Source organism: Canis lupus, chromosome 7 (genome assembly GCF_048164855.1).
Source record: "Canis lupus baileyi chromosome 7, mCanLup2.hap1, whole genome shotgun sequence".
Lineage (NCBI taxonomy): Eukaryota > Metazoa > Chordata > Mammalia > Carnivora > Canidae > Canis > Canis lupus.
Window position 1 is genome coordinate 45359512 of NC_132844.1, and position 20781 is coordinate 45380292.

General features: G+C 35.3%; 2 protein-coding genes across 13 annotated transcripts in view; one reads left to right on the plus strand and one right to left on the minus strand.

Annotated features, from left to right (window-relative positions):
* EYS (eyes shut homolog) overlaps positions 1–13137 on the plus strand; it is a 1513100-nt gene extending 1499963 nt beyond the window's left edge. Inside the window, exons 39-40 of the mRNA XM_072832461.1 lie at positions 5033–5194; positions 10492–13137. Coding sequence (XP_072688562.1) covers positions 5033–5194; positions 10492–11678 — 1349 coding nt within the window. The 3' untranslated portion in view covers positions 11679–13137. The remainder of the gene's footprint in view (positions 1–5032; positions 5195–10491) is intronic.
* A 2782-nt stretch (positions 13138–15919) lies between these two features.
* PHF3 (PHD finger protein 3) overlaps positions 15920–20781 on the minus strand; it is a 77233-nt gene continuing 72371 nt past the window's right edge. For all 12 annotated transcript variants that reach the window (XM_072832471.1, XM_072832462.1, XM_072832468.1 and 9 more), the window contains 2 exons: positions 19844–20039; positions 15920–19624 (listed from right to left, as the gene is read on the minus strand). In XM_072832471.1, the coding sequence (XP_072688572.1) occupies positions 17496–19624; positions 19844–20039 (2325 nt within the window). In that variant the 3' untranslated portion in view covers positions 15920–17495. The remainder of the gene's footprint in view (positions 19625–19843; positions 20040–20781) is intronic.

The following is a 20781-nucleotide window of genomic DNA, read 5'->3' on the forward strand; positions in this document are numbered from 1 at the left end:
GAGTGTTGCTGGAGGGGAGGGCATTGGGGATGGGCTAAATGGGTGATGGGCATTAAGGAGGGCACTCGGGATAAGCACTGGGCATTTTATGTAAGTGATGAATCACTAAATTCTACACTTGAAACCAATACTGCACTCTATGTTAGCTAACTTGAATTTAAATCTCAAAAAATGTCAAGGTCATAAAGACAATGAAAGGCTGTGGAATGTTCTAGGTTAAAAGACCTTTAAAGAGACATGATAGGGTGCTTGGGTGGCTCAGTCAGTTAGGTGTCTGACTTTGGCTGAGGTCATGATCTCAGGGTCCTGGGATTGAGCCCCAAGTTGGGCTTCCTGCTCAGCAGGGAGTCTGCTTGTCCCTTTTCCTCTGCCCCTCCCCATGCTCATGCTCTCTCTTTTTCTCAAAAAAATAAACAAAATCTTTTAAAAAATAAAAATGAAAACTCAGTGCAACATCTCAGTTTAGATGTAATTTCACACTCCAGGGGAAAATATTGTAAAGGATGTTTAGTCAACTAAAAATACTGGAATATGAATGTCAGACAAAAGTATAGTATTAACATCACATTTAGTAATAACTGTACTGTGGTTTTATATAAAGAGAATATCTGTAAGTTGTTAGGTGCAAAGAACCATGATGTATGGAACTTATCCTCAAATGATTCAGAAAAAAAATATATAGATAGCTAGATAGAGCTCAGTAAAGGGGTTTAAGACTAGCAAGACAAATATGGGTACAATACTCTTTAGAGTAATTTTATTTTTTCAATTTTTTATAAATTAAAAATTACTTCCAAACAAGAGGATAAAAATAATTCATTTTTAAAAGAATATGCAATAATTTGATTAAACTGGTAATTCTAGATTGGCTTAATATTGTTTTAATTTTGTACATTCTTTTCTTCCTCTGGGAGTCAATATTTTAAAATTATTTAAAGATTATTCGCAGAGAATCTGTGAGCATAAATGTGTTTATTAGAAAAGTATTGAGTTAGAGGTTATTTGAATCACTCTGCAATGAGATTTGACTTTTCTGATTGTCTGCTTCTACTAAGGCCTCAAGGCAGAAAACAAAAAATTTCATATACCCACTAATCTAAAAAGAGTTTATGGACAATGAGATACCACTATACACCTACTGGAAAAGCTAAAACTTAAAAAATAGAGACAATATCAAATGCTGGTGAGAATGTAGAGAAATTAGATGTAAACTTGTACAACCAGTCTAGAAAATAGCTTGGTAGTTTCTTTAAAATATGGCTCGTTTTAGAAATCTATGGATTCCCTAAATTAGATGGTGCATCATTGCAATCCAAGGATTCTTACTTCACTAAATAGCCCATTCTACTTTCTTTTTTACCAGCTTGCGCTAGCCTGGTGCCAATCAATGACACAGTTGTTAAACAGTGGTAAATATTAATATTACTAATTTCGCAGAGAATCCTATTTATAATTAACAAGGTCATAAAAGTGATGGCCATGATTGAAGTGTGTATAATTTGGAAAATCACTTGAATCATTAGCTATTATTCCTCTCAAAAAACTATTCCTTCTGTAACTGCTCCTTACACTGACCATCCCTGAAGCTGTTGGCCAGAACCCAGTAGATTATTTATCCAAGAAGAGGGGTGTTGGTGTTTCCTTCTTCATTAATCTGGTAAGATGACTCGCTGTTGGAAAAACTTTGTAGTGTCACTGAAAAATCTAGACTTTTCCCAAATTCATGAAGATTCCTATAGCTCTTAGCTATAGGAACATAAAGAACACAGCACTTCCTGATACACATTCTTGTCAAAAACATATGAAACATTTACAAATATTATCTATGTTCTAGGCCATAAGACAAGCCTCAATAAATACCAAGAGAATGATATTATATAAACATTTACAGATTCTTGCAAAGCTATAATTCAGAGGAAAAACAAGCTAATCACCCCTATCAGTAATAGGTAGCACTAGATCTTATGATGATCAGTTTAATCTTCACCTTTGAGAGTTTTGGTTTGGTTTGGTTTTTTAGTTACTGTATCTGATCTTATTTTTGAGATGTTTAAAAAATCATTTTGTTCAAAAAACACAAAGGTAGTTTAAGTGTTGAAAGTGCTTATAAAAAGAGGTGTATAATAAAAACAGTAAGGAAAATAATTTTTAATAATTACTTTTAAATAATTCTAAATTTATAGAAAAGTTGCTATAATAAAAAGCATTCCTATATCTCCTTCTCCCATACTCTCCCCAACTATATCATTTCATTTTCTTCACTGTCACACACACACACTTTTGTCATTATTAGTCTTTTTCTGAACCACTTAAGAGCAATCTAAAGATGTGATGCCCCATCATTCTTAAACATCCTTGTGGTTATTTCCCCCAAACGAAAGGCGAAAGGCTATTCTCTTAAATAATCAGCACACAAACCTCCAGATCAGGAAATTAATGTTGGTACAACACTACCATCCAACTCACAGACCAGATTCAAATGTCTTCAACTGCCCCAACATGTGTTTATTCATTTAGAACCAGAATGCCCTCCAGGGATGTATGTTGCATTTGGTTGTCCTGTCTCTTCAGACTCCTTCAGTCTGGAACAGTTTCTCTATTTTACCTGTTTTCCATATCCTTGACAGTATTCTGCAGGATGACCTTTCACTCAGATCCATCTGATGTTTCTGCATGGCCAGCCTCAAATCACTTAATCTTTGCAGAAATACAGAAATACCACAAATCTTTGCATAAAATGATTCTGTGCACATGAAGAATACACAATGTAGACCCATCTCACCACTGATAACTAACTTTGAAGCAAAGAGCCAGTTTGTTTCCTGCTTTAGAAGACAGAAATAATGTCTTCCTTCAGAGCAAGAGCAGGCATGCTCCCTGTCCATTAAAAAAGACTTAGACCTCTAAACTCAAGATTTCCTCTCTAAGCAACACACAGTAATCACTTGGTCCTCTCACATTTTTGTAAGAGAATAGGGGTTCCTGGAACTGACAATTTATGGTAACTCTTGTTACTTGCTATGAGTCATAAACTGTCCTTTGTCTCTGACCCAGGTATTTCATGTTTTCTGTAATTATCTATGAAATGTGGCAGTCTCTTATTACCTTACCGGTAGGTAAAATCTCAAATACATCACAATTCTTGACAATGTGATCTGGCCTCATAACCTCTCTGACCTCTCTTTCCACTTTTTTTTTTGCCCCTCCAGTCACATTGCCCTTCTTCCTGGACCTTGTTCATGGAAAGAAACTTCCCACCTCATGGGCCTTGCATTCACCTTTGTGAATGGTCATTTATTCACTTCTGTGGGGTCTTAATTCAAATATATCATTTTCCTTGACTCTACATGCACACACCTAGATATTTCTCTTTAGGACATATCAACATCTAACATATCATACCACTACACACCATTTTAGGCTAAAATCCAAAACACTGACAACTCCAAATGCTGACCAGGGTGTAGAGCAGCAGGAACTCTTTTTCATTGCTGATGGGAATGTGAAATGGTATAGCCACTTTGGAAGAGAATTGGACAATTGGAAAGATGTTTAGGACATCTTGCTTCTTAATTGCCAAAACTAGGAAACAACCAGGATATCTTTCAGTAGATAAATGAATAAATTAGCCGTGGTACATCCATCCAATGGTCTATTAATCAACACTAAAAGAAATGAGCTATGAAGAAATGAGACATGAATACATGGAGGAACCTTAAAATGCATTTTACTAACTGAAGAAAAGCCAAACTAAAAGAGCTACATGCTATATGATTCCAACTATATGACATACTGGAAAAGGCAAAACTATGAAGACAGTAAAAATATTGGTGATTACCAAGGTTTGGGGAGGAAAAAGGAAGGACAAATGGGTGAGGCACAGAGGACTTTTAGGAGAGTAAAACTATTCTGTATGATACTGCAATGGTAGATACGTGTCATTATACATTTGTCACAATCCATAGAATGTACAATGAAAATTACCCTTAATGTAAGCCATGGACTTTGGATAATGATATGTCAATATAGGTTCATCAATTGTACACTGTACAACCCCATAGCAGAATGTTGATAGTGAAAAGGTTATATATATATGTATTATTAATATATATATAAATATGGAGTTAGGGGCAGGGAAGTATATGGAAACAACTGTACTTTCTGCTCAGTTTTCCTGTAAATCTAAAACTTCTCTAAGGATTTTTTTTAAGATTTTATTTATTTATTCATGAGAGACCCAGAGAGAGAGGGGCAGAGACAGAGGCAGAGGGAGAAGCAGGCTCCCAGCAGGGAGCCCAGGATCAGGACCTGAGCCAAAGGCAGATGCTCAACCACTGAGCAACCTAGGCCCCCTAAAGATAATTTATTTTTTAAAATACTGTGTAAGTGTTTAGAAGAAGCAATAGGCAAAATATGCTAACATCAGAGTCTCATTAAGATAGATTGTTGAGTGAAAAAAGTAAGTACCTTACTTTTTAAAAGATTTATTTATTTGAGAGAGAATTAAAACACAAGTTCAAGCAGGGGGAAGGGCAGAAGGAGAGGGAGAAAAAGAATCTGTCTCCTCACTGAGCATGGAGCTTGATGAAAAGGGCTTGATCTCATGACCCTGTAATTATGACTTGAGCCAAAACCAAGAGTCAGACATTTAACTGACTGAGCCATCCACATGTCCCGAAAGTAAATGTATTATGCATAGTTTGTATATAATATGGTTTCTTTTATGTGAAATAAACCAAGTACTAGATATACACACACATCAAGTATATGTGCATCAGAAAGTAAAGTCTGGCTACATGTTCAATAAAGTGCTAACAATGGTTAGAGGAGACCGAACAATGAAATTTCATTGTTTTACTTTACTTTCTTCCATACTGTTTAAATGTCTTATAATGAATACCATAGTTCAATGTATTTAGCGAGGAGCAACTCTTGGAAGATAAGGTAAATCTGTAAATGATAAAATTATTTAACTTTACTGGTATTTATGAGCAATACTAGTTTTTTTTAACTCATGTTTTTGTTTTGTTAGCTTTATCTATAAGTGATCCATCTTTCAGAAGCCATGAATTATCCTGGATGTCTTTTGCTTCCTTCCGTATTCGAAAAAACACACATATTCAATTGCAGTTTCAGCCACTTTCCGAAGATGGCATCTTATTTTATGTTGCACAACACTTAAAAGCACAATCAGGTAAAGTTGGTAGCATGTTTGTGGGGGGGAACATCCTAATGAATTCCCAATAGTCTGTTAAGTAATGTATAATGAAGTATTTTTATTTTTTTAAGTCACCTAGCCTATAAAATATGTAAATGTTTGATACTTGTATGTTCTGTTATCAAAGTGTATGTTAATGAACTGACTCTCTAAGTATAAATTTTAATAAAATAGCAAGAGTTGTGTTAGAATTAAAATTAGCAAAATCCAAATATAGTACATTATCAACTGTATAACAATCCCATCAGAAAAGATGTTGAAGCTGAGCATAATAGTTCTATGTCAAAAGGAACAAAATATGTATATAAAACATAAAGGAAGGCATGATTGATATATTTCCGTAAATCTGTCCACATTTATAACTCCAAAACTTTTAAGTTATTTTGTTATCTAAATACTAAACCTAGGATTCACATTCCAAAATAAGTTTTAAAAATATTTTTTAACTATAAAGGTAGCACAATTATCGCAAAACAATATGGAATAAAAATATCTGTGTAGTATGCTGCAGTTTTAAAAACGTTGAGTTTTTATTACTTTACTGTTGATTTCCATTTTCATGTATCTTTTTCCAGAATTTTGACAAAGACATTTGCATTTACAGTTACATTCCTATTGCAAAATATTTATAAATTTTGTGTTTGGCTTTTCTTTCATCTTGTTTCTCAGAAAATGAAATTTTAGTATTGGGAAATAATTAAACCAGTTTATTCTATTTTCTGTAGTCAACACAAATGGTACCCTGATTTTCATAAACTATTTAAGGTAGCTCTTATGAATGTGTCTTAATATGCTGCTAAATGATTAAACTATCAGAGAATTAGACTCAAGTGTTTCCATCTCAGTGCACTGGTGAAATACCTTCAAAATAATTTCAAGGAGAAAAGATAAATTCAAAGAAAAAAATTAACATGATTGTACTACAAAATATACCTTAGGAGAGATCTTTTTCCTGAGATTTGATATTTCATTTTAAATTCATGATTAAATCTCCCTGTGAAAATGCCAAATGAAAAAAATTGTACACAAATGGAAAATTTCTACTTACAAATCAAGAGACATTAAAAGACAATCAGCTGTAGTTATGCTGCTCATTTAAAAACTCAGAATTAACCTTTGTGTGATAAGGGTATAAAATCAAGATAGATTTGGAACTGTGCTGGCAAAGAATGTTGTACTGTAGTTTTCTAACTAGTACACTAGATATGTATTTATGTTTACATATGTAAAAAATTCATACACATTAACACATAGAGGCAGCCAAGGGCATATTTTCTTACACCTGTTATTAAATGGCACTGTATTTCAATTTATGTCAGTCAAGAGTTTTCTTTTTTCTGCCTTAAACACTTTAGAACGAGATAATGGATTAGTTTCAAGTCATGGTTGATGCTGCATTTGACACTTATATAAGGAAATCATGAAAACCTTAAAATGTTAAAAATCTAAACTTTACATTCTCTTAGATTAACCTAAAGGTATTTATCAGATGAAAAGCATAGACTTACTTATTAGTGTTCAATTAGTATAATGAAGTGGCAAAGTATGTTTCATTTATTTATGGTTGCATAAAATACAAGTGATATTCTCATACTTTGTGCCATCTCTAAGAGTTATGTCTGCTGTAAACATTAATTAAGCCTTCTAGCTAATTCTCTGCTAAGTGGAGCTTTTGGTAAAAATGCCCACTTAATACACAATGTAAAAAACAAATTTAGATATCAGCAACCAACTAGATTATCATATGTAAAAAAACAAATTTTCAATTAACAAAGTATCTCTTTTTGGAGGTTAATAATTTTAATAATTTCAAATAATATAAAATTTAAAACAAAATGATAATTTCAAAGTTATCCTCATTGATTTTAGATATTTGATGTTTGGAAAGAGATTTTTAAAGAAATAAGCCCTCAGGTCCTGTTTATCCATTGCTGTTTACTGTTTAAGTATTTCATACCTTAAAGTGAGTGTTCTGCTACGTAAAAGTTATCAATGCACAAATTCATCACAGCCTGAATTCCTCTTGATAGTTATAATCCTCACAAATATGTTTTTTTTTTTTTTTTTTTTATTTATGATAGTCACAGAGAGAGAGAGAGAGAGAGAGAGGCAGAGACACAGGCAGAGGGAGAAGCAGGCTCCATGCACTGGGAGCCCGACGTGGGATTCGATCCCGGGTCTCCAGGATCGCGCCCTGGGCCAAAGGCAGGCGCCAAACCGCTGCGCCACCCAGGGATCCCCACAAATATGTTTTTAAAAAGCCTAGACATCCACAATGTAATGTTAAAGCATATTCAAACAAACAATAGAAGATAAATGTAGGGAGCTAAAAGTATATAAAATTTCCCTACTGTACTTCTATAGTCCCTTCACAAATGTTAGGTCCTAAAACATTGCTTTGATGCATGGCAATGGCAGCACAGATGAGGAAGGAAGGGCCCTAGACATGGTTAAAAGGGCACTAAATAGCCAAGGTGAATTCATTTATGAGCTTTATTCCATTTATGAGCTCAAGTTTCTTAGGACTGTCCACTAGTACTCAACTTCTAACATAAACTTACCCTAATGCCAATCTGTATTCATATCCCATGACTACAGCCATGACCCATATTCTAGTCAACTAAAATAAAAGGTTTGCTTGACAAAATCTGCTAATACAGATACAAGAGCAATTTTAGCTTCCAGGGACACAGAAGGGGAAAAGAAAAACACCTTTTTTTGGGGGGGGGGGGTCAGTTCTTCACAAGACAAGAACATACCAGCAACGCTGTGTTAAAATAAGCCTTCCCTGGCAAGAGCTGTTCTCTTTGCTCTTAGTTGGCAACTTGACCAGTGATACTATAGATCACAGCTTTAGCTTTCCTAATCATTTTTTAGATAATTTTTATTCCAGTGTAGCTCTTCACTGTACCAGTTTACTAAAGGACACTCTATGACACAAGTAGCAAGAGAAACTTCTTCCATAATCCTGTGAATTTGTGTCCATTACAGGTCACAAAGTATATTCAGAGTGGTATACATTTTAAAAACCTAGTATCAATTATGTTTCATTGTTCTGGCTTATTATGGTACAAAAAAATTTAGATAATCCAGTCCACATTTAATTTTCTTTTATATAATCTAAAAGTTTGCAAACGCCTCTCCATCTTATACTTAAAATACTATTCGTGTTAGAAAATATGTAAATGGAGTGAATTTCTTCCTCGTATTGGGAATTTTTTTAAAACTTGCGTATCATTACAGGAAAAAGATGTTTTATTTCTTGCTTTTTAGCTTCAAGCTAGTATTTGAGAAATACTCTGAGTCATTTCACCCCACAACTATACAAAGGTGATTTCTTAATTCCACCATTGTTTATTTAGCATCTTACTATGTGCCAGGAGCTGTGCTAGGTGCCGGAGATAAACTGTTGGGCCAAATCACACACACACCCTGTTCTCATGAAGTTTTCAAGCTAGTGGACAAGGCAGCTGTTAATCAAATAATCACAGATGTAATGACATTATATTCATTAGAAATTCTCTATGAGAAAAATGATTAAGAGAACCATACTTTGTGTGGGCTTAGTTTTCAAGTGGAAATCATAGGTGGATTATAGAACTCCTAGGTCTCCCAATCATCCTAGAATAACAGTCTGAAGTGGACCACAAGGATCAGTAGAAGAAAAGGACACTATTTTTGGGAGGAAGGTGTTGTAGTGTGGCACTGTCCAAGGAGAAAAGGAAGAGTAGCATGTGCCAAGAAATTTCCTTGGATAAGAAATTTTTTATTAGCTATTAAATGTGAGGGAGAAGGGAAAATGCTGTCTTGAGGAAGATATCTCCATGATTTGTTACGTAAACAACTTGGTAACTTCTTGAAATAGTCTTACGTTGAAGGGCTGCATTCTCTCCCTGGCATACAGAGTTGGATTTACTTTTCCTCTGAATGCCTCACTGCAACTTCATATACATGCTGGATCATATTTGTTCAGATTTGTTCACAGATGGCTATATAATTATAAAATGAGAGAAATATTGTGAAGAAGAGAAACATGGTACACTTAAAGTACTAATAGAAAAAAAATGACCAACTCTGAGGAATCAAGAACACGTTTCTGAGGAAGTGGCATTTAATTTCAGATCTGAAGGATACTAGGAGTTACCTAGATGAGGTGGAATGAAGTGTTCTGGAAAAAGAAAATAACATGCACAAAGGTGCTGAGGCAAGAAAAGGGCACTGTTGCTGGAATAGTGAGTGGAGGAAGAGGAGGAGAACACACTCCAGATAAAGCTAGAGAAAGGGGCTGGGAAACTGCAGAGACGTTAAGGATTTTAGGCTCTTATTTCAACATGCGTGGATGCTATTAAAGGGTAGTATAATGACCAGATCTCTTCATTTGAAAAGATCATTTTAGCCTCAGTATAGATTCTAAACTCAATTAGAAAGGAAGAGTGAGGAGACTCCAACAAAAGATCAAGCTAAAGATGACAGTAGAGCTAATGAAGGTGGCAGAGGCAGACAGAATCAGAAGGTTTACAGTGAACCAAAATGTTAAATCTGTTTCAGTAGACCAGTCTTTGATAGACTGGTTACTGTGAAACAAAAAAAAAAAAAAAATAATTATGGAACCAGGGATCACACCTAGATTTTTGGTTTGAAGAAGCGGAGGAGAAACGGATTCCCTTAGTTTGGAAAGATCAGAAGATGCCAAGTGTATGGAAGCAAGTTCACAGCCTGAGAATATGAACTTTACTTTGATGTTGGACGTGCCTTTTAAACACCCAAGGAGAGATCTCAACTAGGGATTTGTGTAGTTGTAGTCAGAACTTGATGCCAATGACAGGACTGAAACTTTGGAGAGCTTTTAATTCTCTTGCTTACTTCCTCAACTGCTGTTAAAAACAGAAATCAGCAGCTTGGAGTAAAACATCTATGTTACTTTTTTTTTAACCATTCATCCTTAACCTTATAAAATCATTAAAGGAAAACCTCACTTTAACTTAGTACCACAAGACATTCATTGTGGAATATTTACATTTACATTGTGAAATATTTACAACTAGGAAAAATCACTTGTGGCCAATTCCTGAATAATACAGGATTTATGTATGAATATATACATCTATATTTTGATCTGTAAATGGCAACAAAATTCTCTTAACTTTATTTTGATCCGGACTGTTGCCTTTTTTCCCCCAAACCAAAACTTATTCAAATGGCCAAAAAGGGCAAGTTTTTTTAATGGAGCGACAATTTACTGTTACTAATTAACTGGTTTTCTTTCTCAACAGGGGATTTTTTATGTATCTCCCTAGTAAATGGTTTTGTTCAACTTCGCTACAATCTTGGTGACAGAACTATCATTCTAGAGACTCTCCAAAAAGTAACTACGAATGGAAGTACCTGGCATGTGATTAAAGCAGGAAGAGTTGGTGCAGAAGGCTACTTAGATCTGGATGGGATAAATGTAACAGAAAAAGCCAATGCTAAAATGAGCTCCCTGGACACAAATACTGACTTCTACATTGGAGGAGTGTCATCCTTAAATCTTGTAAATCCTATGTCAATAGCAAATGAACCTTCAGGTTTTCAGGGTTGTGTCCGAGAAGTTATCATAAATAATCAAGAATTACAGTTAACTGAATTAGGAGCAAAAGGAGGCTCAAATGTAGGTGACTGTGACGGGACACCCTGTGGGTATAATGTGTGCAGAAATGGTGGTGAATGTATAGTAAATGGCACAACTTTTTCTTGCAGATGTTTGCCACACTGGACTGGAAACACATGTGACCAGTCTGTGTATTGTTTGAATAACCTTTGTCTTCATCAATCTCTGTGTATACCTGATCAATTTTCTTACAGTTGCTTGTGTGCTTTGGGTTGGGTAGGAAAGTATTGTGAAAACAAAACTTCATTTTCAACTGCAAAATTTATGGGTAATTCTTATATAAAATACATCGATCCAGATTACAGAAGGAGAAACCTTCAGTTCACTACCGTATCCTTAAATTTCAGTACTACTGAAACAGAAGGCTTAATTGTATGGATAGGAAAAGCTCAAAATGAAGAAAATGATTTTCTGGCAATTGGTCTCCATAATCAGTCCTTGAAAATAGCAGTCAACTTAGGAGAAAGCATTTCTGTGCATATGACCTATAGCAACGGCACATTCCATTGTAATAAATGGCACCATGTAAGAGTAATTCAAAATCAGACTCTTATTAAGGCCTACCTAGATGACAATCTAATTCTCTCTGAGGATATTGACCCTCACAAAAAATTTGTTGCTCTGAACTATGATGGCATTAGTTATCTAGGGGGCTTTGAATATGGCCAAAAGTTAAATAAAGTGACTCATGAGATTTTTAAGAAAGATTTTGTTGGCAGAATTAAAGATGTATTTTTTCAGGATTCAAAAAAAATTGAGCTAATTAAATCCGAGGGATACAATGTTTTTAATGGAGATGAACAAAATTAATTATACCAACTAGTATTGATGACTTCAATATACAAAATATATGTGTAAATGTAGTTGTTTTGATAGCTATTTCTTTGGCACATTGTAGTCTAAATGCTAACACATCTTTTCTGTAAGTTTATAAAATGTAGCTAAAAATATGACTTTTGTTGTTTTTCCTACATCTAATGTATCTGTAAATACGTTGATTCCAAAGTTTTCACTCCATTAGCTCATTTAATGTTTACTCATCTGTGAATTGTTAAATAAAATTTAGGTGGAATAATTGACACAAAGAAAAATAAAATGAAATATAGCAAATTAACCATAGGAAAAATAAAAATTATATAAGAAAAAATATATAACCATTTTCTATTACATGGCTCAGCTGTAAATATGTGATTACAATAATGTGAAATTTAAATATGGAAACCAAAAGTTATTGCATGAATGTGGGAAGACAGAAAGTGGAGGAAAGGACAGTTGGCTGGTGACAGTTAAACACTTATCTTCTACAGTAAGACATTAATAAATACAGTTTTGTAATTTTTTTTAAGTATAGGTCACAAATATGAAGGCAAATATCCTAAGAAATGGCTAAAAGAATTGAAAATAGTTATCTCTGGAGAGAAGAGTAGTGCAAACTATCATTTTGTTTATGACTCTTATAGACTTGACTTTTTAAAGCATGTATTTATATAACTGATCAAATGTAAAAATTAAAGTTCATTTACACTTTTCAAGTCTATAGGTCTCAAAATTGGGCATAAAACAGGTTCTGAATAATGCTATTGAAGTTATTATACTATCTGTATCATTAAAAGCATTAACTTATGAAAATCCATTTTACCCAACCTCAAGTTATTGATATAACTGTGAATAGAATTTTCTCTCTCCACCCCACTCCACTGCTGCAGACTGGGAAGTAGTTATTGCTGCTGTGATTTAGCATTTTTAGCGTTTGTTACAATTTATAACCACTTGGCCACCAACAAAGCAAATGACACCACCACTAACCCAATGCACTAATAGGTAGGACTATGCGGAGAAAAAAAAATCATCTTGTTAATAAGCAACTGGTGAAATTTGAAAGGAAAAATATATAATCATTAAATGGAGATGAGAATTTATAAATAAAAGGATTGGTGCATGGTTAACTTCTCAATGCTTTAAGCAAAATCTGCCTGTGCAGGTTCCAGTCTATACAAAGAAACCAGGTAAGCAATTTATCATTTGAGGGATTTTAGATTGGGGAGATAGGCTTGTTTTTGCCACATCATTGCAATCAGAAAGCTACACAGATGGGGCAGCCTCGATGGCTCAGCGGTTTAGCACTGCCTCTGGCCAAGGGCGTGATCCTGGAGACCTGGGATTGAGTCCCATGTCGGGCTCCCTGCATGGAGCCTGCTTCTCCCTCTGCCTCTCTTTCTGTGTGTCTCATGAATACATAAATAAAATCTTAAAAAAAAAAAAAAAAAAAGGAAAGGAATGCTACAGATGCTCTTGGAGGGCCCCAGAACTAAAGTAGAGCTTTGGCACCATTCAGCGAACACAAATTGCCCCCAGGTATATTAACAAAGCAAGGGGCACCTGGGTGGCTCAGTGGTTGAGTGTGGGGTCAGATCAAGATCCCGGGGTCCTGGAATGAGACCCACATCAGGCTCCCTGTGGGGAGTCTGCTTCTCCCACTGTCTCTGTGTGTATCTCATGAATAAAATCTTTAAAAAAGCAAAATATAAAACTTCCAAATGTCTGTATATAGACTCAAAGTTTTTTTTTTTTAACAGAAACCATGCAAGAAAACATTGTCCAATACTCGCTGAAAAACTGACCTAAATTTATTTTGGTCCATACCTTTTAGTTTTGGTAATACTAAGATCAAAATAAGTGCTCTTAAATAATTTTGATGGATGATAATTATATCTAACTTTAAAGATACACATTTTATGTATAAAGTTAAGAAAACCTTCTAAGGTTACCAAAGCTTCAGTGAACCACACACACATAGCCCATCACAGTAGCCAGCCACATGTTCTCTCTCAATAAATGTAGAGTGCCTATCTTTAAAGCAGCGCTTCTCAAAGTGTAAAACAAGGATCTCTGAAAGCCTATAAATCTTCTGGGGATCCAAAGAATACTACTTCTCTCAAAATTATTCCATGTGAAGTCAAATTTTCTTCATGTATTTCAAACAAAATGACATACTGCAGAACACTGAATGCAGAAGATTAAGAGAATCCAGCTGTCTTTAAGTCAGACTTTGGAGAGGAGCAAAAAATGAAATCAATGGCATTTAGTGTTATTTTTCATACAAATGTTATATTAACATGATAGGACTATTGTTAAATGTTTTTAAAATTATAACATTTAATTTCTAAAATGCTAAATGATAGAACCCATATTTAGGGTTCTCAGTAATTTTCCAGAGTAAAGTGATCCTGAAACCAAAGTTTGAGAATGCCTTAAAGCTGTTTATCAGCTGCAATTTTACATTAAGACATAACCACCTGCCTTCTACACTATACTGCAAGCTCCAAGAGATTGGAGGCTAATGGTACTGCTCACCGATGAATTCTAAGAATCTAGCACAAAGTAGAATAGGCACAAAATAAATAAGAACTGCTACCCAGCAATTTCCTCTAAGTCAAAATGACTTAATGAAAAGATTCCTTTTAAAGAAGCTGCTGCAAAAAAATCATTAACCTTGTGGGGAAAGTATCCTCTTTTAAATGGGGAATATTTTAAAAATACAGCTTGGGTAGATATATCCATACACACGGAGTTATTTCACAGAAAAAGTTTTTCACAGAAAAATAAGTATTTGGGGGTATTCGTAGTCATACTTTCCTTAAGTACGTATGTTGGGAGTCTCTCCCAATGACTGTTCTGCCTCTATTAGACTCATGTTTTCAAGACACTTCCAGAAAAGGAATACACTCCTCTGACACCTTGATCTCAACTTGCTGAGATCTGCTTTAGACTTCTGATCTACAGAAATGTACAATGAATTTGTGTGGTTTTAAGCCACTGTTTTGAATGATTTGTCACAGCAGCAATAGAAGATAAAAGAGGGCTTGAGAATTAGGATTTGAAATGAATGTAAACTTTGCAAATCTATGCAAGGGAGACTACAGGTTTTTGTGTCTTCCTGCTCATTCTGAGGAGCTGCATTGTCCAATAAAGGATTTCAAGACAGGTTGGTGAAACAGAGGAGAGGCTATGAAAGGCCTATATAGTAACCAGGCTTTTGTCTCTCTCTCCTGTTCTCAATTCTCATACAACTGACATGCATATGGACTTTGGAGAAAAACAGAACTGAGCTAGAATTCATTTCTGACAATAGCAGTCTAACCTTAAGCAAGTTTTAAAAGTTTTCTAAGTACAAGTTTCCTTTAAGGTGAGTCTTCACCTTTTAGGCTGACCACGGGTTATATAAAGCACCCCACACAGGATCTGACATACAGAGGGTTCACAGAGGATTACAAGAGGTGCATTTTTAAAATACTGAGACACTGCGGTACATTTAACTTAGTAACGTAATGTATAAACTGTCTTAAGATGGTTCTAAATTGTAAAAAGCATCAAACCATTTATACAGAGCAAGTTTTCCTTTAGACAGGAGAAACAAAGATGTACTTCATTTAACTCATCTTTATGTAAGGCTAGCTGTAGGTGAGACTTAAAGACTGAGAATAGCTTTGGATCTACTTCTCACTGAAAACTTTTCTTTTTCCCCTCTTTCCTCACAAGTTAAAACATTACTCCATACACCTATACTTCCCCTACTCTCTACAATATTTCAGTCAACCAGGAGGTTGAGAGACTTGGTTCTAACGCTTAGCCCTATAATCTCAGGAGATGGCCACTACTAATATGGGCCTCTATGGAATGGATCATGTTCCAATGAGGTATGAAGAAAGAACTTTAATCATCACAATATACACAAGAAACTACAGACTAAAAAGTATCAAAAACTAACTTAAAGGCTTTCTTCCACTGGTTAGACCATTCTTCTTTAGTTATAAAAATAAAAAATAAAATTCAAAAAACCCAGTGTCTGCTCTACCCCACAACCAGATAAATCAGAGAAAGCAGACTTACTACATACTTGAAATAAATATGCTAACTTTTTGAAGTGGGTTTTTGTTGTTTTCAGTAAAACCCTGAAAACAATTTCATCAAAATGGTGCAAAAGATTAGTGACCTTGGGTTTTGTTTGCAAACATACTAGTTTTCTAACAAGTTAATTTCCAAAAGAAAAGTAGACCAAAATTAAACAAACTTTATTTAAATACAAGTCCTCTGTTTCAGAACTTTTAGGATGATTGATTTCAGAGGATAAGGATGACAAAAAAGGGCTGCAAATGAGACAAAATGTTTGGTTTTGAATTCAAACTCCTTTTCTCTCCAGTGAGAACAGCAAAGCTGAATCAATTTCAAAAGCTATTTTTAACTGTAATCTTTAGACTTAAGAAAACAAACTATCTTTTTAATTTTGTGAAGTCATTTATATTTGTCTTCATTAATATAAATGAGTTCAAATACTGTTTTTTCCCCCTCTCTTTTTGGGTCTCAAGTGTTAGTATCTTTTGGTAGCTATTTTTTTTTTAATTATAACAATCAATACAGTAGGTAATTTAGGGTTTAAATAAATTTAAATTTGGATTAACAATAGCCTCCATGTGCTATTTCAAGCAAAACTGGCATACAAAACTATATTCCTCTCCCCACCTCCACCAACAATCAGTTAATTACACATTTTACAGAGATTCACAACACGTGTCTCTTAAATAAGTTCTGTTTAACAATTAGTGTACCAAATTTTGATGGTATACAAGTTTTCAGAAACATACCTATATAATGCGTTATAGCTACACATTTGTTCATTGGTAGTTCTCAATTCTAACCTCTTTAGAACTGCATGATTTATTTCAATAGCCTGTAATCCATGATATAGAATTGTTTTTTCCCTCATCTATTGCCTGCACAGAGAGCTATTGTCTGTATGTTCTGGATGGAGAAAGAGTCTAGTATCTGATGATAATTAAAGCTTTAAAGAAGAAATACTTTTACTACTGAATTTCAAATCACACACACAAAATAGGTGAGAAATTCTTTTATCATATTTAGAATCAAAATATCCCTTAAAATATTTACATTTTACAGTAAAAAGGATAGCAAAACACAAGATCATGTACAAGCTTAAGTATTCAAGTTTCCAAAGAGCCAAAAATGAAAAGGAAAAAAATGGCCTACCACAACGTTGTAGTATATGGTAATAAATGCCTTCAATGAATGCAGATTAAAGCAATAAATGTACTCCTTGGGCATCTGATTCTTGGTCAAAACTGCTGAACTAAATGATTAATATAATCTGATTATGAAGTTGCTTGGCTTTCTGTTGCTCCTCTACAGTTTCTTTAAAAACAGTGCAATTTAAAACAAACTTACAGAGCACACATTACTCTCAAATTAGTCATTATATAAAGGACATTCACTAGAGGCAGTAAATATATTCCATAGTTAACCGTATTTACCAAGTAAGGAATAAAACTAAAATTTCTAAGCCTTTATTGCATATTAATAAAACAAATCTTTGAATATACAGCAATGTAAAACTTTTAAAAATATTAAATTCCTATAACTAGGGACAGTCGGTGTGAAAGGGACAATGGGCACTGGGGACAGAGAGCAGTCTGCACCAACACACAGATTTTATTGTTCTGCAAACCACCAATATTAAAAATTTAAAAGATGGCACAATCCTAGCAGGCAATTGTCAAGTTTTTAAGATACATTTCAGTTATTTAAATGTAATCTTGAAGCAGCCTGCAAATTTTACCTTTTGCTTTTAGCTCTGTCAATGTGATCCCTATCTTTGTGGTACCTATCTCTGTCCTTTTCTCCTTCTCTATGTTTACTTTTCTCTCGTTCTTTGTCCTTTTCATGGTCTTCACTTTTAGGTTTATCTGGTTTCTTGTCTGCATTCCTACTATCCCGGCTTGCTTTTCCATCTGCTCCTCGATCACCATGTGATAACCGTGCCCTCTCTTTATCTTTGTGCCCTTCCTCTCTGCTTTTTCTGTCTCTGTCCTTGTCCTGGGTTCTGTCTCTGCGTCTATGCCTTTCAGATTCTTGCTCCCATTCCTTTTCATGTCGCTCTCTTTTCAAATGGTGTGAATCACTATAAAATCTCTGTCGATCCCCTTTCCCCCTATTAAATGGCCTATCCAGTTGCTGTTGGTCTGGCCTACCCCAAGGGTCACTATGGCGCCTTTCTGGTCTTCGAATGTCTTTAACCTGGTAAAAATTTTGTGGGCCTATATATCTTGATGTTTGTGAAAGGGGACCCATCATACGTTGTGGCTGGCCTGTCAGATGAACAACAGGAGGCCAGGGAACCATGGGATTTTGAGCAAAGCCAAAGCCTGGAGGGGGAAGTAAAGGGGGTGGCAAATGTGGTGGAAATCCAAACATATTTTGTGGGGGAAAATTAGGAGGCCCTGGAAATGGAAATCCGGGAGGGCTAGACTTGAGATGCTGAAGGTTAGGCTGCTGTGGCCTCATGGGTGAAAAGTTTGCACTTGTTCTGGGGCTGGTGCTTCTGGAAGTAAAGTTGATGCTTTTAGAAGGAAACTCCGACTGACATGTGTTTCCAACTTCAAAATGAGATGATGTTGCTGTCGACCCTCTGCGAAATGGGTGCACAGTTTCGATATTTTGCATTAAAATATCCTCCTGTAAAGGTTTTGCTTGTTCTGTTTGAGATGCGTGTATGTTTTCTACTGATGGTGAGTTCTGTGCAACTGCTGAACTGTTCCCCTGCTGAACACAGGAGTTTTTCTCTACAGAAGCCAACTTTTCCTCTACACTGATTTGTTCTGTTAAGTGCTCCTTGTTGTGTGACAGACCAGACAGGGTGTGTTTTTCTCCATTCCGACAATTATCTCCATCTTTGCTTTCTGAAGCAGTTATCTGCTGACTTCGTCCTGCTGCTTGTCTAGGATCCCGTTTCAGGTTGATAAACTGTGGGGACCTTGTTGTATTAGCAACAAGGTTTTCACTGCAACTGACATTACTGTCTACGTTTCCTTTTCCTACATTAGACCTGCATGGAGAACTAGTACTTGAAGTCCGATTATCTTGCAAATTATTCTCTTGATCTTGTAGCAACTGTCTTTTTAATGTTCTCTCTTTATTCTCCACAGTCTCCTCCTGTTTTGACTGAATTGATAAATTTGTTAAGAATGCTTCTGTAGAAACATCTGGTGGCTTACCTCTGAGGCTAAGACTTGTCAAAGGTCCAGGAGAAATGGAAGAAGACCCCATTACTGATGTTTCTTCTCCTCCTACTACTGAATTACCTGCAGATTCTGAAAGATCATCTACTTTAAGCTTTACCTCCTTGGTTTCACCATCAGTTATTTCCACTTTATCTATTTTCTCTGCTTTGGGGTCAGCTTGCTCATTTATAAATGGAATTTCTTTGAGAGTGTTTTGTTCTATCACTGATTGAGCCTGTTCATATACCTGACCAGTAGTGCCCAAAAGGCTCTGAAGTATATCATCCACAGGAAGAGGTTTATTTGCTAATTCCAGAGTAGAAGGTTGATTTTCCCAGCCAATCAATACCCCAGGAAGGAATCTTAAAGGTTTTGGTGGCTCCTGTTTGGTGACTTCCACTAAAGGTTCAATCACTGTCGGAAGGTCTTCCTGAAGAGTCTGCTGAGGCTTATTTCTCTGCTTGTGTAATACAGTTGTAAAAGAATTAAAAAAGTCATTTTCTTCCTCTGGTGTTTCTTCTGTGGAAACGTCTATTTTACTTTTTTTATCAGGTGGCAAAGTCATTGGTACACTTTCAGAAGTCTCGACTGTGTGACTAGTACTAGCACTAGCACTATGTTGCCGCTTCAGTTTTTGACGGATAATTAAGCCCAACAACAGATTAGGTCTATGTAGTTCAAGCCCTGTATAAAATAAAAAACATCAATTAATAGTCATTTTCAAACATTACAATAAAGGGTACATTTCTGCATCTAACTTATTACAGCCTATTAAGTGGGCACCTGCCCCTTTCAAGTTAGCTCTAGAGGGCTGGATCCTGGGAAAGAAAGAATCCCTTCTGTAACTCTAGTCTCACCTCCCACTTTATTTTATTCATTCTTATTATTAAAATGTGTACCTACCAGGTCCATCAAAAGGCACAAGAGGGTGTGGAATTTTATCTGCAGCACCCAAAGGAATAAGGTACATATCTTTAACCTGCTTCATGTTGTTAGCAGCTACTCCATAGCGCTTTCTGCTACTGAAGTATGCAAATAGCAAAGTATAAGAAATTTGATCTTCTTCAGTTACGGGTGTGAAGCGAACGACACAAATTTCCTATTCAAGAAAATAATACAGGATTGTTTAAAATAACCTAAAGAATAGCTTGGTTTTAAATATCATTTCTCAATTAGTAATAATCTAGTTAATTTTATAATGATGATTGCCAAATAACATGATTTATAACTTGAATGTAGATAAAAATAATAAATGGCAGCAACTCTTAACAGAAGATCTTTGCTGATCCACTGATAGATTCATTTTATCTGAAGGTGTCCCATGAGACACTGAGTCCCAAGGTAATTAGTATGCTCAAGGTGACACAATTGTCAGTGACAGAGAACATATTTAAACCTAAGTTTTTTGGTATCTACACAATCTCATTTCTGATGTTATAGCCTCCACAAAAGGCTGCCTGTGTTTTCAGCATACTGAAAATATCACCTACCACCACCACGTACCATGTACATGTACACAAGAATACTGCCATGTACATATACACAAGAATACTTAAATCCACTGCAAATCCAATTTACAAGGACTGGATACAGAAATAAAAGAGGCTGTGTGGGAGAATTAAAAAACACAGAGGCCATAAATTTTGTAGAATCATTTGGCTTACTTGGGAACTTATTTGTGTGCCTCTGGGTTCTAGGTTTTGTTTCCAACAGAAAAGGGTGTCCCAGTGTAGTATTAATTTGGTAATGTAAAAAACTGGATGCCTTTTCATGAAGGTACAGTCAAAATGAAGAGTGCCAGACCTGCGATAAAGTCTAAATTGATGTTAGATCCTAAAGAA